This window comes from Xenopus tropicalis, chromosome 2 (assembly GCF_000004195.4).
Source record: "Xenopus tropicalis strain Nigerian chromosome 2, UCB_Xtro_10.0, whole genome shotgun sequence".
Taxonomy (NCBI): domain Eukaryota; kingdom Metazoa; phylum Chordata; class Amphibia; order Anura; family Pipidae; genus Xenopus; species Xenopus tropicalis.
In genome coordinates, this window is record NC_030678.2 from 155530731 (window position 1) to 155556248 (window position 25518).

The 25518-nt window shown below is 41.3% G+C and overlaps 1 protein-coding gene across 1 annotated transcript in view; it reads left to right on the forward strand.

The window, feature by feature from the left end:
* The first annotated feature begins 3676 nt into the window (after positions 1-3676).
* usp12 (ubiquitin specific peptidase 12) overlaps positions 3677-25518 on the forward strand; it is a 30606-nt gene continuing 8764 nt past the window's right edge. Inside the window, exons 1-3 of the mRNA XM_002941538.5 lie at positions 3677-3934; positions 19633-19713; positions 24123-24336. Of these exons, the coding sequence (XP_002941584.2) occupies positions 3887-3934; positions 19633-19713; positions 24123-24336 (343 nt within the window). The 5' untranslated portion in view covers positions 3677-3886. The remainder of the gene's footprint in view (positions 3935-19632; positions 19714-24122; positions 24337-25518) is intronic.

Genomic DNA, 25518 nt, shown 5'->3' on the forward strand with positions numbered 1-25518 from the left:
GAAAGTTAGAACTCAGCATTTGATAAATACAATTCTAAAAATCCCATTGGAATGAATAGAACATGGGTGAGTTTTTATGTTTTTGATAAACATAAATTTTGATAAATCTGCCCCATAGTGTAAAAAAATGAACAGATAATATGTATATAAGTTAGTTATTGTAAGGGCTCTACCAATATACAATAATGGGTATGCAGAGATGTTAGAGGCCGGAAGGAATCCTGTTTCACCAAAAAGACCCAAAAGGTTTCTGAAGAAGCACTAGCCATCAATCTGGATCTCATTCCCTAGTCCTAACACAGTAACACCAGAGATTCCTATCGTGTAAGGACTGCATGTTTCCTCAGCCTCCCATGGGATTTAAGGCTGGAAAACATAGAACAGACAAGTGGTTAATTGCCGGTAATTCACACCCTGCAGCCTTGGCAGGTGAAATCCTGTTTGGCACAAGCCAGACACTGACTAAGCAGATAGGGCGGTTACAAGAGGGAGGCTTCATTATATGTTTCTGCAAGCACTTGCAATAGTTGCTTCATTCAAATAGGCCCTAACACTTGCATGAACGTAATGGTAACCTCTGACTGTAAGCAGGCCTGGACTGGCAATCTATAGATTCAGGCAAATGCCAGAGGGGCTGCTGTAAGATTCCACAGTCACTATTAAAAGGGCTGTTTGGGCCTCTAATAAATTGGGTACCCGAAATGGTAGAGTCTATGTTGAATCTTAAAGGGATACTGTCCATAATTTGTATGGGGTACCTTTTATTTCTAAATTACACTGTTTACATAGCAAATAATTTGCTCTGCCATTTAAAATGTTATTATATAAATGTATTATTGGTGTGTAGGCGCCATCTCCGTGCATTGTGCCTGAGTCTGAGCTTTCAGAAGGAGCCAGCGCTACACAGAACTGCTTTCAGGTAACCTGTTTCTCCTACTCCCATGTAACTGGGGGAGTCCCAAGCCGGACTTGGATTTCATACTATTAAGTGCTATTCTGATACCTACTGGGAGCTGCTATCTTGCTCCCTTTCTATTGTTCTGCTGACCGGCTGCTGGGAGAGGGGTTATATCACTGCAATTTGCAGCGCAGCAGTAAAGTGTGACTGAAGTTTATCAGAGCACCTTGGGAAATCAAGGTGTGGCACCTTGGGAAATTAAGAATATGGCTAGTGCCATGGGAAATTTCAAAATTAAATCTAAAAAAATCTTTTGTGTTTTTGAAAAACAGATTACAACGCAGGATTCTGCTGGAGAAGCTCTATTAACTGATGCGTTTTGAAAAAAAAAAAACATGTTTCCCATGACAGTATTCCTTTAAACCTGATTGTAAGCTCTACTGAGGTAGGGACTGATATGAAGTATAAAAAAACCTCAGAAAAACTCTACATGATATAAATATAGGATGACTGTATATGTATGGGATCCCTTATCCAAAAACCCATATCTAAAAAGCTACAAATTATGGAAAGGCCATATTTCATTGAGTCCATTTTAAGCAAATAATTCTAATTTTAACAAAGATATTTCATTTTGTCTCTGTAATAATAAAACAGTACCTGTACTTGATCCCAACTAAGATATAATTACCCCTTATTGGGGACAGAACAGCCCTATGGGGTTTATTTAATGGTTAAATGATTCCATTTCTCTGTAATAATAAAACAGTACCTTTACTTGATCCCAACTAAAATATAGTTACCCCTTATTGGGGGCAGAACAATCCTATTGGGTTTATTTCATGTTTAAATTATTCCCTTTTCTCTGTATTAATAAAACAGTACCTGTACTTGAGCCCAACTAAGATATAATTACCCCTTATTGGGGGCAGAACAGTCCTATTGGGTTTATTTAATGGTTAAATGATTCCCTTTTCTCTGTATTAATAAAACAGTACCTTGTACTTGATCCCAACTAAGATATAATTAATCCTTATTGGGAGCAGAACAATCCTATTGGGTTTATTTCATGTTTAAATTATACCCTTTTCTCTATAATATTGTTACCCTTTATTGGGTGCAGAACAGTCCTATTGGATTTATTTAATGGTTAAATGATATAAACACATTCCTTATTCCTTATTTGGAAAATCTCGGGCCCCATGCATCATGGATAATATATCCAATACCTATAATAAAGATTCTTGGTTGATGTAGTCAGTCTGATAGGACAGCAGTTAAATAATATGATTAAGTCAAGTTCCATGACCAGACTCTGGTGGAGACCCCATGTGCCTCTGTTGTGCCAGATGTTCAGTCCTCCATATCTAGTCTAACAGATCCATCTCAGGGGTAGTGTCTGAGCCTTGTGGTTTACAGATAGTATCTCTATACCCGAGGGAGTACAGGTTTCCACACTGTCAGTTTTAACTCCCTGGGCATTAACATTCACTGCATACATGGTGCATACATGCTGCTTTGCCATCTCTATCAGGACTGCACCTTAAATGAAAGCTATACCCCCAGAATGAATAGTAACCAACAGATAATTTAGATTATATTAAGTGGCCTATTAAAGAATCTTACCAAACTGGAAAATATATATATCAGTACATATTAGGGATGCACCAAATCCTGGATACAGTTCGGGATTTGGCCAAGATTCAGCCTTTTTCAGCAGGATTCGGATTGAGCCAAATCCATGACTCTGGCCGAACCAAATCCTTCAATCACGTGACTTCTTGTCAGATAAACACGGAAATTGAAGATTGTTGTCTTTAGCCCTTCCTTAGCCTGATTTTATTTTTTAGTTATTCAGCCAAATCTTTTACAGTGGATTCAGGGTTCGGCTGGATCCTAAAATAGTGGATTCGTGCATGCCTAGTAAATATTGGCCTTTTACATATTTTCCTTTGAGCTGCCATTTAGTGATGGGCTGGGTGCTCCCTCAGAGATCACCTGACAGCAAATAATGCAGCTCTGACTGTAACAGGAAAAATTGTGGGAGTAAAAGGCAGAACTTTGCCCATTAATTGGCTGATATTCCCTAATGTACTGCACATGTGCCCTTGGTTTGTTTTGGTGCACCATGAATTGCACCACCCCAGGGCAATTTTCCATTTATGATTACCCAATGGCAAATACTAGTAAAAAGTATATTTTTTCTGAAAATGGTTTATTTGGATGAAGCAGGGCTTTACATATGAGCTTTTTTATGCACATATATTTTTATGTAGACCTACATTGTTTGAAGGTATAGAAGAGCTGCCAACTTTTGAGAGTTAGAAACCGGGGGATGTTGTTTATACAGGTCATGGAACACCAAGCTGACTTCTGATAGCCTCATATTTTATAACAACATTATTGATTATAATACACAAGTTTCAGTGAGTCATGTGACAGAAATGACATCACTAAACACCAGTTATAAACAATAACATCACTAAGCTGCATTTATAAGGATATAATTTACCAGACATTTACAGCTCTTGTGTACTATAGGGATATATTTTATATAAGATATACATTCACAAAATAGGGTGCTGTGTAGCTATATTTTATAAGAACATGGACTAACTTTATTTTCCTCTATACATAAACATAAATCCCTTCCTAATAATGAATGTAAGAGTTCCTGTGCAAATGAATGTTATTTAGCTGTACCAATCCGCAGCAGGGCTGCATGGTTCCCCCCTTCAGTACAGCCCAGTCCCTGAGGAGAGCAGCCCCATATTAGCTGCCACCCCTCCCATGCTGGTGAGTGTGATTCCGCTCCTGCCTGTGCTCTAGCGGCGCGTTCACGTAGGACGGGAGCGCGCTTAGCACCGAGTGGCCCCCCTCTCCGCCTAACGAGGCGCGTACTCGGCAGCTTAGTGTCCGTAGGGCGGGAGCGAGCGGCTCCGGCCTGTCTGCTGCTGGCGGTGATCGGGTGAAGATGGCGTCGGGCGGATGGAAATCCTAATGACAGTCTCCAGGATCGCTTCTATCTGTACCATGGTAGGTGCAGCGGCGATGAGGCGGCGGCGCAGGGAAGGGCAGCCTTGTTTGGCCACTGCTGGGTGACAGGCGGGGGCTGGAGGCTTTGGGCTGCGGCGAGTGACGTGTGCTTAAGCGGCTGTCAGTGGTAGGACAGGTCGGGGATGAACTTCGGCCTAGTGTGGCAGTGAGACGGATCGGCACTGTGCGCTGGGCAGCAGCCTGGCCTTATTTCCCTACGTGCTGCCACTCCCCCGAACCGCTGCACCTTGCACTGCCCGGAATGTGCGTGCCCGCCCGGCTGGGCTTGGGGAGGCAGGGAGCGCAGGTCCCACATCCCTGTGGCACTACCCCTGTGGCACTATCTCTGTGGCACTATCCATCCCTGTGCTACTATCCCTGTGCTACTATCCCTGTGCTACTATCCCTGTGGCACTACCCCTGTGGCACTACCCCTGTGGCACTACCCCTGTGGCACTACCCCTGTGGCACTATCCCTGTGCTACTAGCGGGCACATCCCTGTGGCACTATCCCTGTGGCACTATCCCTGTGGCACTATCCCTGTGGCACTATCCCTGTGCTACTACCCCTGTGCTACTACCCCTGTGCTACTACCCCTGTGCTACTACCCCTGTGCTACTACCCCTGTGGCACTATCCCTGTGGCACTATCCCTGTGGCACTATCCCTGTGGCACTATCCCTGTGGCACTATCCCTGTGGCACTATCCCTGTGCTACTAGCGGGCACATCCCTGTGGCACCATCCCTGTGGCACTACCCCTGTGGCACTACCCCTGTGCTACTACCCCTGTGCTACTACCCCTGTGCTACTACCCCTGTGCTACTACCCCTGTGCTACTACCCCTGTGCTACTACCCCTGTGCTACTACCCCTGTGCTACTACCCCTGTGGCACTATCCCTGTGGCACTATCCCTGTGGCACTATCCCTGTGCTACTATCCCTGTGCTACTATCCCTGTGCTACTATCCCTGTGCTACTATCCCTGTGCTACTATCCCTGTGCTACTATCCCTGTGCTACTACCCCTGTAATACTATCCCTGTGGCACTATCCCTGTGGCACTATCCCTGTGGCACTATCCCTGTGGCACTATCCCTGTGGCACTATCCCTGTGCTGCTAGCGGGCAGCGATCTCTGCCATCTGAGGCGAACTTCTGTATGGGGGGGCCTTTAGCAGAGTAGGGCAGCAACCAAAAGGGGCTTTAGCCTTTCTGTGTATTTATCATTAGGGTTTCCACCTCCATTCAGTGCACTGACAGCCCAATTGGTGCCTAGAAGTCACCAATACACCCCCCTGTGGAACCCACATGCCCCCAGGCAATATACCTTCTTATTTTTGAAATAAAAGCTCATTAAATGCTTTGGGGCGCTGTTAGTTCTTTACTGTCAGGAGGGGGCTAGTACCTTGGCTGTTGTGAGATTTTGGGGGGGGGGGGGGGTCATTCCTATTTCCTACCGCATACAGCTGAAAACCCTGGTTAGTTTTGTAGTTTTGGGGGTGAAAACATATTTCCTGCCCTAGGTATCCTCCAAAAGGTCTGCTGAATGGCTGATCTGCAGAGATGTTTACAAATATCTGTAACCTTCTAAGGGGGGGGGGCATAAATGTTGGGCTTCAAGGGGGGCTTAAACTGAAAAAGTGTGAAAGCCATTGTGCTGAGGGGATCTTATTGTTCTGCTCATTAATATTGATGACTGCATCTGGGAACGGCTCTACTGATAATGCTGCTGATATACGTTGCTGAACATTACATTAACCTCTTTCCACATAAAACTTCTCATACTGCCCATAACGTATGGAAATTAAATGTGTTGAAAATCCATTATTGGACAGTGGAGCGTCCTTTTTAAAGTCAGGGATTGTCACCTTATAGTTACTTTATAACAGTGACTAATGCCCTGTTTCCATAAAGTTGTTGCTGAATTGCATGTTGAAGGTCATTGGGCGACACTGGGAATTTTAGCTCAAAAACAGCTGAAGGCTGCAAGTCTGATATCTCTGCTTTACACAGCGCAGGCTAATGTTGCTAGAAAATCTCTTTGCATTTGGGTTGTGGGAAGTGGATGGAAATGTTCACACTGAGTTTTTGCAGTGAAGCTGTTACATTTTCAAGTTATTGCATTTATTTTTTTTAGTTTGATATATCTGACTGTGTTGTGCCAAAATTACATATAATCTTGGGACGTAACTAGAAGGATACAATGTTACAACTAACTGGATTGGTCTGTGTTTGCCCATTACAGTCGCAGTGTGTGCCCAGTTCATTCTGCAGTGTGAATGAGGGTTCAGATTTATTTAAAAACATCTCTTTAGAATCATATACAGGTATAGGACTTGTTATTCAGAATTTGCAGGTGCTATGGTTTTCTGGATAAGGGGTCTTTCCGTATTTTGTATCTCAATACCTAATGTCTACTAAAAAAAAATCTTGTAAACATTAACACTTAAACGCAATATGATTGTTTTGCTTCCAGTATGGATTATTTATATCTTAGTTGGGAGCAAGTACAAGGTACTGTTTTATTATTATTGAGGAAATTATTTTTATAAATCTGAATTATGTAATTTAAATGGAGTCTTCCTGTAATTCAGAGCTTTCTTGATAATGGGTTTCCAGATAATGGCTCCCATACCTGTATTTTTACTCTGTGACAAGGAGCATCCCCTGTACAGTATATTCCTGTGGCATTAATTAGTGCACAATTAGTGAGCAGGTGCTGTGCATGGCTAATTGCAGACCTATTGTTATGCTTCTTGGCAACTCATTTCATTGTATTCAGTTGGGAATGGCTGTTACACTTCATAGGTGAGCCAAATCCATCATTACAAATTCATGTGACCAGGGAATGAGATTTGGATGTGCACACAGTGAATGAAATTCCTCATATATTATCCATTTCTTTCCTAGGCATTCTCTGCAGAAAATAAAGCGGGGCGGTATATGGTCGGTCAGATTCAAGTCTCCCTATAAATTCTGGCACTTGTCCCTGCCATACACTATAAATTCTGCTCGTTTAGTTAGATAGCCAAACAAGTGGATGTTTCCCCTGAGTTGACTGCTTATGGTGGGCAGTCTTGGGCTAATCCTATCTTTTGGCCGTAGGGCCAATCTGCTTTTATGCACTCTTTTCTGAAGTTCAATTGACAGGCATGGCATCAGCCTGTGTGGAACTACATGGAGAATATATTTTAGTGCCATGTGGTATGAGACACAGTAGGAAGGAGGTCCCTGCCCCGTAGAGCTTACAATCTAAGTGCTTGGGTAAAATACAGGCACAAGTTGGAAGGTAAGAGTGTATCAGGTATGGGCATTTGCCTTTAAGCGCAGGACTAGGCAAAATAATGTTTTAGTGCTCCAGAAGGTAACAGCTGAGCTTTTTCTTAAAGAGAATGGGTGAGTTTTCCCTACGGAGGGATTCAGGGATAGAGTTCCAGAGGTAAGGAGCAGCGAGATAGAAAGGTTTAAGACGAGAGAGCGCAGTGGGTGTGGATGGTGTAAAAAGACCGAGGCTCTGAGAGGAGCGGAGGAGACAACCAGGAACATGCAGGGAGACCAGTGAAGTAATGTAGTGAGGAGCAGAGGAGTGCTTGGCGTATATTTTCAGCAAGCCGAAAATAGCACCATATGCCTCCTACCTGTGCCTGCACCAGAATGAATTAAATACGATCAGGTGCAGGCACATGTAGCCAATATCCGCCAAAAAAACGCTAGACTTCATATCTTCGTCTGATATCGGCTACATGTTCCTGCAAAATCGTTTGCCGAAAATATACGCCAAACACCACGTCTGGCATTGGCCTTAGTGGAACTACAGAAAGTAGTACATGATAGCTGAATCCACAGTGCTCAGCCTGAGTACATAAGGCCTCCTACACATGGACGTTTGGACCTGCATTCCCCTGCGGTGGAGGGCATTTATGGAAACATAGTAAAAGTCATAAATGGGGAAAAAATTTCATAAACAAGAACAAAATTTGCATGAATCAGTGTAACATTCTGCAGTACATTGATACATTGATAATTCTTCATATTAATGGTTTTTAGTATATTCCTCCCATCATCTACACAAGGCAGTGGCACAGTAATCAGGTTGAATTGGTTGTAGTTTAACATTTTAGAAGATTTGAATGTAGAAAGCTTAGATGAAAATTATTCTCTGTAGGCTTCCTGCAGCTAGGTTTCATTTCTGTGGCAGCTTTATGTGGTTTTGGCTAGTTGGTAACATACGGACCATTATTATTATTATTATTAACATTTATTTATAAAGCGCCAACATATTCCGCAGCGCTGTACAATAAGTGGGTTTCATACATTGGACATACAGAGTAACATATAAAGCAAACAATAACCGATACAAGATATGAAGAGAGCCCTGCCCAAAAGAGCTTAAAATCTACAAACATGGCTTATTATTCAGCTAAACCAAGGGGTACAACTGAACCTGAACACTTCAAATCATGTGACTTCAAACCTCTGAGAAAATTGTTACGATTTTTCTCAGATTTAAATATGGAAATTTGGTTCCCAATTTAGTTTGGTATTTGGCCAAAGGAGGAGGATTTGCTATATGGCTGAATCTGGTTTCATTGAGGGTTTAATGCATCAGTGCAATTGTCAGTATTAAAGGACAGCTTAAAATTGGGGCACAAATATAGCTAATCTCTAGTGCCAAAATCAGTGTTAGAACATTGAAAATTGGTTTAAGGAATTCAGTGAAATTGGTTGTTTGTAAAGGCAGGGCCGTATCTATATATAGGCACCCAAGGGCCTGTGCCTAGGGCAGCATCCTTGGGAGGGGAGGTTGGATTGTGAGTTCCCATATAACTGATAAATTACAATAATCCCCAGCAACAATCAGATACTCTCTGGCCAAATCCAGAGGCAGGACCTGGGGAGGTGAGGGTTCCCACGGCGATCTGCGCTGCTTGTGACATCACTTCCGCAACGAAGGGGCACAGTTCCGGGCCTTAATACAGCCCTGTATTGGCCCTGTCATTTTAGTCAGGAGGAGGTATATGATATAGATACATTTCAATATGGTTGCAGTGCAGTACATACCATACTTGTTTTCAGTTTTGCTGGTCTATACAGATGGGAATAGAGACAAAAACATAAAGCAATACTACTAGCAGTTCTACTTTAAGCCCTCCACTCTGGGGTTATGTAATAAAAGGCACTAAGTTTGGTCATTAATCTTGTTGGCAACTCAGTGTCACTCCCCCTGTTTCAGACAAAGTTGATTTTCCTGACTTGACATGTACAGTTTTTCTTAAGCGCTAAAAAAGTTGTGACTCTTTCAAATTTACTGTGTAACAAAACAGCTAAAAATCCAAATCTGACAATTTGCCAGCTAAAACTTGCCGAGATTATGTAGAAGTCACTGGCAGATGTCCCTTCCCTGCAGGATCCTTCTTTTGCTATGAAATTTAGAGTTTTAGAATTTTTTAAGCTGTTTTTTTGTGCAACAATTCACAAAAAGTAGAGGTTTCATTGTGACAATTTAAAAAAAGTTGCAGTTAACTCTCTCTAAACCTGTATCGTACATTTTCCCACTGTGTCTTTTAACTCTCACCCTCAGAAGCCACATTCCAATATTTTGCACTGATGAGATCTAACAAGGTTGAAACAGGCTGCCAGCAAGTATGGGTATATGGTCATGAATTATTAGGCTGTATCTGTGCTGTAAAACCAGCAGTTGTGGATGCATAGTTGGTAATAGGGATGTTATAGAGTGATTTGCATGTCTCCGTCCAAAATGTGAGAGTTAAAACTTCCTATTTTTGGTTTTAAGGCAGTGGAAATGTGTGTAGCAGGAGGTATATCCCCTGTTTTCCGAAGGCTTCACCCTAATGTTGCTTAAATAGCTGAAAAGTCTTTAGGCCATTGTCACACTAGGAAGGTGTTTTCTCTACCTGCATAGAAAGTTGAAAAATAAAGGGAGTTATGTTCCCATCTGCTCCATGTTACCAGTTCCTTGCCAGGCAGAGCAGTGGCCTGCGGCACACATATGGAGTGCTTCTCAGCTTTAAAATACATACGTTCATGAATGGGAGCAAAGCTTTAAATACGCAAATATGCAGAGTTACCACTAGTATGTCCCTGGCTCACAGTGGCTTGTCATCGATGGAGGCTGAGGGTGCCAGCTAAGGCATTAGGCTGTATGTACTATTGTGTGGGCCCTAGCCAGGGCTTCACCTTGAGAATTTGTGTGCCAACATGCAGCAGGCTCCAACTGATGCATTCACTAAGGAATACTGTCAGGGGAAAACGCATCAAAACATATTTAATAGAGCTTCTCCAGCAGAATCCTTTTTTAAGAATGCGAACAGATTTTTCAATATTTAATTTTGAAATTTCACATGGGGCTAGCCATATTCATTTCCCAGGATGCCACAGCCATGTGACCTGTGCTCTGATAAACTTCAGTCACACTTTACTGCTGAGCTGCAAGTTGGAGTGATCAATGGGAAGGGAGCAAGATAGCAGCTCCCAGTAGATATCAGAATAGCACTCAGTAGTAAGAAAGCCAAGTCCGGCTTGGGACTCCTCCAGTTACACGGGAGTAGGAGAAACAATATGTTACCTGAAAGCAGGCTCCTTCTGAAAGTTAATACCCAGGCCCAATGCACTGACATGGAGCCTACACACCAATATTACAGCTAAAAAATTACATTTGTTGGTTCAAGAATAACATTTTAAATGGTAGAGTGAATTATTTGCTATGTTAACAGTGTAACCTAGAAATAAAAAGTACACCTTGACTATCATTAAAAATGCATTGGGAGTAGGCTAATCAGATGAGGAATACAAAGCTTGCTATGGCTGATAATGCTGTCATGCTATTTTTGTGCTTTTTGTTTGTTTTTAAACAAAAGGAGGATCCTAGAAAGTAAATAACCAGGACAGTGGTTAAACAATCTATAGCTAAACAGTACACTGACCTTACATAATGGGATCAAACAGTTGCCACTAGCCCTTTATTCACTGGGTCTCCTGCCTTTTCATGAAACAGTACAGCCTTCCCCCCCCCCCCACCCACATTGCTGTCATAGTGTTTTCTTCTCTTACCATGGAATCTCTGGCCACTGCTTCTCCCTCCTGCAGCCCCCGGAGAATTACCTCCCTTCAGTCCTATTTTTTTATTGTTTAGCTTTCTGTTAGCAGCTCTCCAGTTTAGAATTTCAGCAATTTAACCTAGCAACCAGGTAGTGGGTTGAAAGAGAGACATAGATATGAATAGGGGAGGCCTAAATAAAAACTAATATATAGTAACAATAAAATTGTAGCCTCACAGAGCAATAGTGTTATGGCTGCTGGGGTCAGTGACCCCCATTTGAAAGCTGGAGTGAGAAGAAGACGACAAATAATTAAAAAACTATACAAAATTAAAAAACAAAGACCCATTGAAAAGTTGGTAAAAATAAGTTGTTCTATAACATACTAAAAGTTAACATGAAGGTGAACCACCTTTTTAAGAACAAGTGGTGGTGGCAACAAGATCTCTGAGTATTTCTGGACTAAAGGCATCTGTCACTACTACATCTGCTAAAGGCAGCACGTTTCCTATAGATTCATAAGGAAAGCAGTGTGGGTGTGTATGGGTATTGGGTTTTTTTGCCTGATTGCAACAGCAATTAAAATACTGTTTGGCATTAACCCTTTCTGCCAGTATCCTCCATTGTTTAATTTTGGTGTTTCCCTAGTTGTTCTATTGTTATGTACCAGCTGTTTATTGTTATATTGTTAGTTGGTGTTGGGGTTATTGTATGTATCCCTGGGCCTCCTTCCTCTTCTACCCAACATCGTACAGTCCCCATAGTACTTGGTAGCATATTGCATTCACTTAAATAGCTAAAGGGATTCTGCCATGATTTTACCTGTGCCCTATATTTTGCTGGGTACATATCTCTTTTAATTTGTTTTGAATACTTGTCTGTCTATATATTTTATTTTTTACTTTGTTGTTAAATCTACACCCTGGTACAGTCTGCTATTCCTTTAAACCATGTATTGTTACATTAACTACTCTGTAAAAGTAAAGTTGTAATAATCCTGATTCAGTAGAATTCAAAGCGGGATGTAAGAGATAAAATAAAACTGAGATTTTAACATCAGCATTTGGAATAACTAAGAAGTGATTTAGTTGGGACCCTACTTGATACAATTTGATTTAATCTGGCAGTCATTTCCTAACATTTCTCCATGATCTGCTTTTATTTTGATCTGGATGTTGTGAGACAGAAATAATACATTCTAGTATTGACCAATAATTCTGACATAAACAATGCCTATATAAGTATGCAATTTTTTTGTAATATAAAACATTTATTGGCCTCTAATTGGAACTGCAGAGCATGTATTCACCCTTTAGCCCCTTTTAGCTTAATTTAATAGTTTTTATCACGTATTTTTGAATGAGCTTTTAGATCCCTATATCCATCCCTATCTGTGGCGCCCTCTGAGGTCACTCAATCACAGACAATGTAATACTTCTTGCACCCAGGGTCACATTGCCATAAAGCACTGGTGCTCACTATGGGACATGTCTTGAAAACCCCACTGCAAGGGCTTCACCAGTTGCCCTAATGCATTTGGTGCAGTCCAGGAACCTGCATTTATTTGACATGTTCCTAATTTTACACATTATCTAGTGCAGGTATAGGATCCATTATCTGGAAACCTGTTATCCAGCTCAAATTTTGGGAAGGCCATGTCCAGTAGACCCCGCTATAAGCAAATTATTCACGTTTTTAAAAATGATTTTCTTTTCTCTCTGTAATACTAAAATAGTACCTTGTACTTTGTTCTCAACTAGGATAGAATTAATCCTCATTAGAGGCAAAACATCCCATTGGGTTTAATTATTGTTTACATGATTTTTTTTAAAGTAAACTTATTATATAAAGCTCCACATTACAGAAAGACCCCTTATCTGGAAAACACCAAGCATTCTTGATAACATGTCCCATACCTGTAATGTTACAAAAAAAAGGAGGCACTTGGATTCCCCTTGGTTGGCCAAACAGCACTACTTGTAATATTAGGTTAGTGCAAGTAAACCACACAAGTCTGTATACCGGACTAAGGGGCTCTCCCTAAAACATATGTGGTTTTCCTAGCGCTCCTCTAGTAAAATGTGTAAGGCCTCTCACCCACCAAGAGGAATCTTTGTGTCTTTTTGTGTTATAGGGGGATTCATGCAGCAGAACATTTTTTTTAGAAGACATAAGTTAAAAAAAAGCTAAATAGATAACGGTAATGCAGCTAATTCCCTCTAGGTTGATCTGTGGAAACCCATTCTGTGTAGCTATGTTTATTGGGACAGTATTGTGCCATAACATGAAAGGGCCTTCCCCAAACTGTTGCCTCAAAGTAAGTAGCATTAAATTGACACAAATAAGGTTGTGCACTGTAGCCTTAAGGTTTGCTTTCACTGGAGCCAGGGGCCCTAGCCCAAACCATGAAAAACAACGTCATACCTTAATGCCTCCTCCACCAAAACTTTACCTTCGACATTATGAATTCAGGCAGGAAGTGATGTAGTGGCATGTACCAAAGCCAGGCTTTTCCATCAGACCCATAGTGAAATGTAATTTATTTCTCCAGAGTCCTATGACATTGACCTTTACACCACTCCAACTGATGCTTGCTATTGCACATGGTGATGCAGGTTTTCTTTGCCTCTAATCAACTAAAAATCCCATGTTCCCTATATATAGTTCTTGTGCTGATATTGCTTCTGGGGATAGTTTAGACCTGAGCAGTCAGTGTTCCAATAGAAGGCATGTCCTTTGCATGGAATGTCCAGACCCTTATACCCATATAGTGTACTTTGGTACTATTGTGGCAAAAACTATACTGATAGACCCTAGTGTGCTTATGTGAGTGGCACTTATGTAAGACAGTGGTAATTAAATTATGAGGATATATAATGCAAGCTGTTTGTATTCGGTATGAATTAAGAATAACAAACATCTCAAAATGGAAAGCCTCGTGCAGGTATAGAACCTGCCGCCACTGTATTTGACAGAATATTGTTCTGCCCCCTCCAAATTGTCACATCTGCACCATCTCAGCAATCTAAGCATTCGCAAAGGGTATTTTTAGGCAGTAGTGTTTATCTGGAAGATTAAATCCTTGTCAGGATTAAGAGGGAAACAAAACCCCTTTTTCTTGTTAATCCCATGATTTTAACTTGAATCATTGCCATCAAATGTGTCAGGCTACATTTATACCAATCTCATCAACACTTTGCTTCCTTTCCTTTCCCAGCCTGTAGCTATAATGGGTCAGCTGTACTGTGCTTTGTGTCCCTGATCTAAATCTGGCTCGGCTTTCACTCATTTATTTATACAAGACCTGTATAGTCAGCAGTGCTGGGCAAATCCTCCCACAAAGGGATGGCCATGTTGTACCATTAAAGGGATATCACAACATGTATATATATCATGTATATCTTTGTATATGTAGCACTGCTGTGTATGCAGCACTCTTTATTTTAAGAGTACAAAAAGTGGGTGGGTTATTTACAGGTACAAATAGGAGGGCAATAAGTGATGTTAAATTATGGCTAAATTATAGCCATAAGCACTCACAGAAACGCTGCACTGACTTCTCTGTCAAAAGATTAGTTGTGTCTGTTTTCCTCTGCCAGAGACAAGCAGCCCTCTGCTCTCTCCTGCTCCCCCCTCCCCCATAAATGCTAAGAACGCACTCCCCCCTTAGGAATGTGGATCTGAGCCAATCAGCAGGAAGCTGACTCATAGTCTAACTAACTGAGCATGTTCACTTGGTCTGGGTCTCGGTGCAAGAGTGAGGCATTATGGGAACTTTCTTTACACAGCTCAGTGTTTTTACTTCCTGTTTGGCTTCTGATCATCTGAACGGCTGAAATATGGGGAGACTTAAGGGCACTGTTGAGAGAACTAAAGGTATGCCTGCAGCTTGAGTTAACTCTTTATTTCCTTCTCCTTTAAGGTGCAGTTAGCACCTCATAAAAGGGCTCATCATGAAATATAAGCAGTCGGGTGTATTTTCTACATAGGCACCCTAAGGTGGCCAACATGGCTTTACATGTAGGGATCAGCTTGTTTGGTAAGTTTGCCAAATGAACGTTCCTTCCCCTGACATGCCTATCTAAGGTGGGCAAAATCAGGCTGATCAATTTGTTTGGACCTAGGGCCATATGATCAGGTAACGGCTATGTAAGCCTCAACCAATTTTTATCCAGATATCGATCGGGTAGGCCCGTCTGAGGGTCTCATACATGGCCCACAAGCTGCCAACTTGATCTGTCAGTAGCTTTTATCAGTTTCTGTTTGGCCACCTTAAATCCAGTGTTGGAACTGGGGTTAGGGAAAGTACCCCTCCTTTCTGCACATGTGCCGAATACAGCCATGTAAACAAGCACATTTAGAGGTGTATGTACATTGGAGACAAACATCATTAGTGATGTTGTCCATAGCAACCAATCAACAATATAAATTTGAACGGTCACCTACAAGTTAGAAAACAAAAGCAAAGATCTGATTGGTTGCTATGGCCAACATCACAAGTGATGTTTGTTGCACAGTAGCTCAGGGGAAGAAAACTCAACAGTGCAGATGTTTTATTGCCTTCCTGCCTTGGTAAAATAATTTTCCCTTTACTGCTTATCTGTATTTTTTAAACAAGAGAGTGGTTTCAAATGACAATTAACAAAGCACTAGTTTATTTATTGCAGGGCGGTCAATTAGGGCCTGATTGTAACATTGTGACCATGGATCACAAGACATACATAGTGTTCTAGTAGTTCCAAAGCTGCCACATCAAGTCCAAGCCAGAATAAACTTCATTTCAAAGTCACTGAGTTCATAATGAATGAAAGGTGAAATGTAGATCGTTAGTTAATTAGCTGACACAGATCCTGTTCTTCCATCACGTGCACTGCAGCCCTTTTGTTTACAGCATGAACTATTAGAAATGAAGCAAATACAATTTATACCTGGCTTAATGATGGCACAGTTCAGCTGTAAAGAGAAAGATAATAAATAGTACTTTCCATTGACATTTAAAACACAGTTGCAGGTTGGTGTTATCCATTTGGGGTATAATGGGACGGTTATAATGGAACAGCATTAGGCTACATTGCCTGACGTGTGGATTTATGTGCCCTTCCTTCTATCCAGTCCTTCCAAATGCCATCTCACTGCTGCCAATACCTTCCTAGCAATTATCATTGCCTCCAGGCACTAATGGCCTTCATTCACTGGTACCATGGGTTTGATATCTCTCACACTGAGAGTGTTGGCAGGATGGGTATTCTCATGTTCCAAATGATAATGGCTAGTGCATTCTTTAACCCTTTAAGTGCTGTAGGTTGTAGAACCTTTGTTTCTGGGTTTGTGTATTTTCAGTGTGGGATCACAAAAAGCACAGTAGGGGTTAAAAAGTTCCAAGAGCTGTATGAATCAAGTCTGGCTTCCATATTGCTCAGATGGCACAGGGTGTCTGTTATTTCCAACAAACTATCGGCATTAACTATAGGCATGCAGTCACCTCCCAAATAGCAGACTGACCAGATTACTGCACGGGATCTGATATTCAGAATGCTTGGTACATGTTGTTTTCTGGAAAAGGGATTTTTCTGTAATTTGGAAATGTTTTTAAAGGAAAACTATACCCCCAGAATAAATACTTAACCAACAGATAGTTTATATTACCATATATACTTGAGTATAAGCCAAGGTACCTAATTTTACCTAAGAAAACTGGAAAAACCTATTGACTCGAGTATAAGCCTAAAGTAGGAAATGCAGCAGATTCTGAAAAGTTTCAATAATCAAAGTAAATTCCAATAAAATTAGGGTCTATCAATCTTACTGACCAAATACATGCAGGGAATGAGTATGCTAGATGCCAGGCTCCCCCTACTGCCTCCTCTAGAAGGGTGCCCCCTGCCTCTCACAGGCTTAACAGCATGATCACCTGGAGAAGGAATCACTCATTAATACCTGCGTTGCTATTGGACCACCTCTCCCCGATTCCCACAAAATGCACAAAGTTGCCGGGGGCTGATGGAAATTGACAAAAACTAATTCTCTGCACTCACCCATATCAATATATAAGGGACAGGAAGATATTTAATGCAGGTAGCATGTGATGTCACTTCGTCACGCCGGGGGCGGAGCAATGAGTCAGGAAGGAGCAGCGTGCAGAAGAGCGCACAGGGAGTCTGGGGTTGACAGGGGCAGCGGGAAAAATATATATTTTTATAGAGACCTACATTGTTTGGGGGTATAGTTTTCCTTTAACAAAGCCAGATAGGACTGTGTGGCATCAGCAAGTATTCGTACTAGCTTAGTTTATACTGTATCAAGTGCAAGCATTGTTTTATTATAGGGTGAATTTTGGAGCTTTACAGATAGTAAATCCTATACATGTACTAAATTTAGTTGCAAAACTTTTACCAGAATTCGGGCTCTGACTGCTCGATGATCACAGGGTCCGTATTTGCATTCCTGGCGCTCACTTCTATTGGCATTAGAAACCAATGAGAAAATGCTTTTTATAGACTGAGTACAGAGGCACCCTTCAGCATTGATTTTTGTATGGATCCATAATAAGCATATTATCCTAACCTACAATTTGGAATGGTGGTTAACATTCCCAGCATGCTGCTCCACATTCAGCTTTATATACACTGACTGGTTATATGGCTTATTTATATGGCTTATGTGCCTGTGGGATAATATTTGTGGAACGTGATGAAGCTTACTGAATGGGCTCAAACTACTGCAATGATAAAAACGCTGAAATTATTTCCAGATACATAAATATAGTTGGTATTAAAGTTGCCAGAGAAGGGATCATGTCTTCAAGGAGAATTTTCAAATTTGATTTTTAGTATAAGGGTTTTAAACAGATGTTAAAAGGAAGGAAGTTAATAATCGTTTAAAAGCTACAAGTTGCCATACACTGGCAGATTTTAGCTGCCAATTTGAGTCCTTCAGACCGATTTGCCAGGTTATCTGCCTGTGTATCGGGACACCCAATAGGCCTCCCTGACCAATATCTGGCCAAGAATTGGGCAGATGTCGATCGGGCAGATAAGATTTTCTCTTCAGATCAGGCAGATTTGATTTTCCCTTTAGATTGGGGATCACAGTGGCTCATTTATGCGATCCTCGCTCCGATGGTGCCTATACCTGTTTATGTCTTTCGATCATTAAACTTGTAATTGCTGTACAGGTATGGGATTCCTTATCCAGAAACCCGTTATCCAGAAAGTTCAGAATTACAGAAAGGCCATCTCCCATAGACTCCATTATAAGCAAATAATTCTAATTTTTAAAAATGATTTCCTTTTTCTCTGTAATAATAAAACAGTACCTTGTACTTGATCCCAACTAAGATATAATTACCCCTTATTGGGGGCAGAACAATCCTATTGGGTTTATTTCATGGTTAAATGATTCTCTTTTCTCTGTAATAATAAAACAGTACCTGTACTTGATCCCAACTAAGATATAATTACCCCTTATTGGGGGCAGAACAGCCCTATTGGGTTTATTTAATGGTTAAATGATTCCCTTTTCTCTGTAATAATAAAACAGTACCTGTACTTGATCCCAACTAAGATATAATTACCCCTTATTGGGGGCAGAACAGCCCTATTGGGTTTATTTAATGGTTAAATGATTCCCTTTTCTCTGTAATAATAAAACAGTACCTGTACTTGATCCCAACTAAGATATAATTACCCCTTATTGGGGGCAAAACAATCCTATTAGGTTTATGTAATATTTAAATGATTTTTAGCAGGCTTTGGGCTCTGGCACACGGGGAGATTAGTCGCCCACGACAAAACTCCCTGTTCGTGGGCGACTAATCTCCCCGAGTTGCCATCCCACCGGCGAAAATGTAAGTCGCCGGTGGGATGGCACACGCGAGGCAACTTCGGCGATTTGCCGAAATCGTCTGCGCAGCATGTGCCATCCCACCGGTGACTTACATTTTCGCCGGTGGGATGGCAATTCGGGGAGATTAGTCGCCCGCGAACAGGGATATCTCCCTGTGTGCCAGAGCCCTTAAGGTATGGAGATCCAAATTACGGAAAGATCCCTTATCTGGAAAACACCAGGCCCCGAGCAGTCTGGATAACGGGTCCTATACCTGTATAAGCTGTACTTATGTCATTTATTGCAAACCCAGGAGGCAAGGAATAAAATAGAGCAATATTTCCAGCGGTCCATTGGCGGCTGCCAGCAGTGTGGGGGCAAGGCCTTTATTCTGTTATATATATGAGATTCTTTTTCCTGGGACCTCTGGTAACTGGATGGATATAGCTCTGTTTTAGTGACGTTATTGCAAGCTTTCACCCACGAGCACGTGTTTTTATAAGATGGGTGCAGGCGCTTGCTGCTGGCTTTGCTTATATGAATGGAACCGAGTTGCTAGGCAACAGGAGATCATGTGCGCTCATTTGGATTTACTTGTAATACAGGGCATGGATGTTTGGAATAACTTGCCTTCTGTCTGTAGTGGGAGAGGATAGATTTGATCAATTAAAAACCATCTTAAATGAGCTGCAGTAGTGTTTTCTATGCTAAAATGCTTCTATTCTTAACTGCTTTTTTTAAACTGCTTTTTTGCATGTGCCAATAATATTCTGGCTTAAAATGTCTTTTTTGTTTTTTAATTTTTGTCCCCCATAGGGCGCCAATGCCTCGGCTTTAGAGAAAGAGATTGGGCCGGAACAATTTCCAGTAAATGAACACTATTTTGGTTTAGTAAATGTAAGTATATGCCACTGCATTTGTTTTAATTGGGAATCTGTGCACTTTTGAAAGATGGTATCATTGCATATTATTTACTAAAAATCCTATTTATTTTGGTGTAAAAGTAATAATCCTAATGGGAGTTGGTTAGTTATAGCCTTTCTGTTGCTAAGATTTCCTGTGTTTTTATCATTGCTTCTAAGGGGCACCATTCAAATCATTGTAGTCCTTCAAATCAAAATAAAAAAGTAATATCATTACATTCCTCTAGTTAAAAGGTGTTTAATAGAAAACTAAACCCTTTTTTATTAAAACCCCATGAATCATTTTTTTGTCCAGTTAAATCTTTTGCAAACCCAAGGTTTCTATCTTCCATTCCCCCTCCTCTCTCTGATTTGTGGTAGGCCAGTCATTGGAATATCCACGGAACAAACATATTGTTGTCCTACATGTTCCTTCCCAGTGTCTGTGATGGGAAGGGGAGAAGGAGACTGCTCCCTACATAAGATCCAGCCATTCTGAAAAATAACCAGTGAGGCCAGGGTTGAGCCATTGCATCCTTTAGAAATGGTATTATTTCATGTGGGGGCACACTGATTTTAGTTCTCCTTTAAACCTCACCACTGGTATGACATATATTCAAGCAGACTTATCTTATCTTCTCTTCAGGGCAGTTGCAGGGCACTTGTTGCTCAGGCAATTACTACCTGGAAACATGGCAGTGAGTGTTAAGGAATTATAACCATGCTTGTGTGTCATTGTGCACATCACAAAAAATAAGATACAGGCATAGGGTAAGGCACTTATGGGACTTCAAAGATAACGTAAACAAGTGAAATTAGATATATATATATATAATATAAGCCTTTTGCTGCCCATACGCTGTCTGTTTCTAGCTGGTAATCATCTGTGCCACAAGTGTAAGGCAGGCTGCAGGCTGCAGGCTGATTATTATTGAGGTCAATGGAGGCACAACTGAGAGTGTTTTCCTGTCCACCAAGTTAAGGCTGATGCCAGACGTGGCGTAGGGCTGATATTTTTGGCAAGCGGAAAAATGCTTGCCGAAAATTCAGCCCTACACCAGCTACTTGTGCCTGCACCCGAATGAATGAGATACGCTCGGGTGCAGGCACATGTATCCGATGAAAACGCGAGATAATGCAAAGTCTTGCGTTTTCATGCAAATATCAGATACATGTGCCTGCACCTGAGCGTATCTCATCATTTGGGTGCAGGCACAAGTAGCAGGCGTAGGGCTGTATTTTCGCCAAGCGGTTTTCCGCTTGCCGAAAATATCAGCCCTACGCCACGTCTGGCATCAGCCTAAAAGCACAAAAATATATCAAGGCCATCATTAAATAATTGGGGGGATTGTCACTCCCAAGGCCCATAAACACTTTCACTGCCTTGCTGATGCCAGTAAACACATCGCATTCCCAAAACAAAGAAAAAACATAAAATGTACATTGCTACAGCATTCACAATGCATGGCAGGTAACCAGTTATGTTTGAATTATGTATGTTAGGAGCTATGACGTCCAGCTTAGGTTTTCTATTATTTGGTATTGTTCATGCGCATAAATAGGCCTAATTTATATGCCTTTTTTCTCTGCTGTTAATATTAGTTTAAACATCAGCACTTTATGGTTTTTACCTCCATTAAATTGTCTCTTAAACTGACGTCTCTTCATTGTTAATCTTCCATTCTCTGTTTCTTATGCTAATTCTTCCATTTAACTTGTCAGAGCTGCTCCGAAGGTTCTGATGCTATTCACACGGATGATATTTCAGAGCTAAAATTGGAATATAACATGTTTACTTTCATAGGTTCCTTAATTTGCCTATCTATGTTAGCATTACATGTAATGCAGTGCATTACTTAAGCGAGACATTATGTACAAGTTCAGTTTCATTTTATATCATGGAATGTACAGTGCCTTGCAGAAGTAATCAGCCCATTGATCATTCTCTTGTCTTAAAGGAACAGTAACACCAAAAAATGAAAGTGTATAAAAGTAACTAAAATATAATGTGCTGCTGCCCTGCACTGGTAAAAGTTATGTGTTTACTTCAGAAAGTCTACTATAATTTATATAAATAAGCTGCTATGTAGCCATGGGGGCAGCCATTCAAAGGAGAAAAGGCTCAGGCACATAGCAGATAACAGATAAAACACTATTGTATTCTACAGAACTTATCTGTTATCTGCTATGTAACTTGTGCCTTTTCTCCTTTTTTCCAGCTTGAATGGCTGCCCCCGTGGCTACACAGCAGCTTATTATATAAATTATAGTAGTGTTACTGTAGCAAACACACCCCAGTTTTACCAGTGCAGGGCAACAGTGCATTATATTTTTATTACTTTAAAGCTCTTTCATTTTTTGGTGTTACTGTTCCTTTAAGGTGGCCATAAAAGTAAAGATCTGCTCGCCTGGCAGGGTTGCCAAGTGAGCGGATCTTCTCCCGATATCCCCACCTACGGGTGGGCAATATCGGGGGAATTTAGGCTAATTCGGCTGTTTGGCCCTGGAGCCAAACGATCAAATTATAACAACTGTAATGGGGGCAGTCGGTTCGGGGGCCATATCAACGAACCGATGCGGTACCCGATCCGACTGAATTTTTTAACCTTTATGATCGATATCTGCCCGATTTCAGGCCAGATATTGGTCGGGCAGGCCAGGCGTTGTTGCCCCTAAAAGGACCGATAAGCTGCCGAATCGGTCCAAAGGACCAATATCGGCAGCTAGAATCAGCCTGTGTATGGCCACCTTTACTGTTTTCAGTTCTTTGAGAAAAGCACATCATGAAGAAGAATGTTCATTGTAGGATATGATGTTTTGTAAAATGAGAGAATTGCTCTAGGTGCTCGATACTTTTTCAAGAAACTGTACGTTTAAAGGTGGCCATACACGTGGCGATCCGACGATGTTTCGTACGACCATCGGTCGCACGAAACATCGTAAGATCCGCCACACACCATTCAGGGCTGAATCGGCAGGTAAGGAGGTAGAAACAATAGGATTTCTACCTCCTTCTGCCGATTCAGCTCTGAAGGGAGAATTTTGGTCAGGCGCCTTCTATGGCGCCCGATCAAAATTTTCAAACTTGTCCGATTGGCGAGTCGTCCGATATCGGCAGCTTCCTGCGATATCGGTCGACTCGCCGACATGCCATACACGCACCGATTATCGTACGAAACGAGGTTTCGTACGATAATATCGGTGCGTGTATGGCCACCTTAAAGGAGAACTTAAGCATGACAAAAAATTAGGATAGACATTCTACAAGGCAAAGTCTAGCCCAAGTAATAAGGATCTGTGCTTCTGAAGATGCCCCAAGTAGTTCCCTATCTTTTTTTTACAAGGCTGATAGGTAATTAATTAAGATTTACATTACATGGCAGCTCAGAAACCAGTGCATTCTGCTTCAGTATTTAATAATCAACCCTGTAGCATGAGCTTCTATGACAAATGGGCATCAGATGGTCTCTAAGCATCTCAATAGCAGCACAGAACACACTGAGCATGTGCTCTCAGAAGATGGCCTAAAAAGATCCAAGATGGGGAGCTGCTTTGGCAACATTTGATTTCATAGACCATTACTATTACAAGGCTGCTTGGCTTCTTCTGGTGCAGTAAGTTCGGTATATAGCAGTGCCAATTACAGAGCAACTGGTAGACCAATAAAAACTGACTTAAAGGAGCATTTATAGTTCCGCCTCTATTTAAAAGCATGCGTCAATATTTTCTCTTAAGATTGAATATTTCACCTCCAGTGCTTTGGCTTCAGCCTGGCACTGGCACCTGTGGGGAGATAATGGTCTCTGGCAAGCGTTTGGGTAGTTTTGATAACCAGTGAGCTTTGACCTCCGAGTGTCATTATCAGCTGGTTTCTTACTGTTTCTCTAGACAATTCTAATGTGTCAATATATTGTCTTTATTCTTCAAGTTCCAATACTGCTCATATATAGCCTTACACAACATTTACACATTTACATGTTTTTCTTCTTATAAGTATGTTACTGAACTGGTTTCCAGAAATGTACTTGGATAGAGTAAAGTTACAGTGTGTTAATTGTCTATCCTCTCTGATGAGTTTCTCCAAAACAAAACACTTTTGTGGAACACTCCATTATAACCAATGGGACTTGCTTATTAGTAATGTGCAACTGCTAAAAATTGTGAATGGGAGTGGTTTTTAGCATTAATTATGCCCGGGCAGATGTTTTCATTGATTGTAATGGATAACAAACAATTCTGAATTGCAAGCCCTCAGTATATCGAGGCTACCTCATACTGAAAGGAAATTTAAAATGTCTTCTTGTATTTTTTGATGAATCAGTCATTATACCAACTGACAACCTAGTGTGTGTGTGACCATTGAGGTGCGCCATTTTATGTATAACTTTTTTGCTTTCTTTTCAGTTTGGGAACACCTGCTACTGCAACTCTGTTCTTCAAGCACTTTATTTTTGTCGGCCGTTTCGGGAGAAAGTTCTTGCTTACAAAAGCCAACCCAGAAAGAAAGAGAATCTTCTCACTTGCCTGGCAGATCTGTTCCACAGTATAGCCACTCAGAAGAAAAAGGTTGGCGTAATCCCTCCGAAGAAATTTATCACCAGGCTACGGAAAGAAAATGGTAATAGGATGATTGTTATACATTTCTTGTTAGAAAATAACATGTTACTGGTCTTTTAATGACCTGCTTCCTACTGTGTCTCATACCACATGGCATTTATTCTCTGTTATTTATACTTATTTATTGTATTTATTATAACACTTATCCTCCCTGTGTGTAATTGTGTATATCGTCACGATTGTACAGCACTACGTATCCTTTTAGTGCTTTATAAATAAAGTTATACATACAGGGTTCGTGGAAGGTGATAGAGCAGGCTGTGGATACACAAAAATTAAGCCAGTGTAACCTTCAGAGAAAGCTAGAAAAATCAGTGATGGATATAAAAGAATATAAAGAAACAGGAGCTGCTTTTTTTGGTGTTACTGCCACTTTAAAAGTAATCAGCAGGGAGGTGGCAAGTAATAGAAGACCCCAGGCATAGCATTAGCAGGAACAACCCCTACGTTTGCATATAGCCTATGCAGAGAGTTCCCATTGCCATTGTATTTGGCCCTATGCTAACCACAATTCAGCAGCAGCATTTTAGGGTAAAGTGGCTCTTGTATGTAGTATATGTAGAAAGAAGCTTCTCGCTTGCATTATTCAGTGAACTCCTGGCTCGCCTGGGGGGCTGCTGTTCTGATGCAGCCAAAAATCCATTTAAAAGGTTAAATGATGAATTACATTTTCCATGGTGCTCTGAAGGGCATATTTAATTTGTGAGGTGACTTTTTTATGCCCACATTCACGTTCCTGGTACTAGTAATGCACAGATAGGCCTGAACCTTGCATGGTCTAGCCAGCAAACTAATTCCAGCTGTAGGATTCTGAGTAGCCCCCCTGCTAGTGGTGTTGCCACCCATACCTCCTTCTCTACCTGTAATGCAATTTCCCTTACCTAACTTCAGTGGGTTCTGGCAAATGCCAGAGGGACCGCTGTAAGATGCCATAGACAGTCACTATTTAGTGACCCTTTGTGGGGACTGTTTGTGCACTAAAAATGACAGGGCCTATTTTAAATCCAATTCCGGGCCTGCCTCACATCCTCAAATAGGGTGGGCTTGGTTTTGAAACATTTATGGCAACTTCATATCAGTTCAGGCACATTGGGAAAGGTTGGGAAAGGATATTCCCAACCTGCACATCACTTTTTTTGTGTATCCACAGTCCCTTCTTGGAGGGAGGTAGCAACCTTTGCTG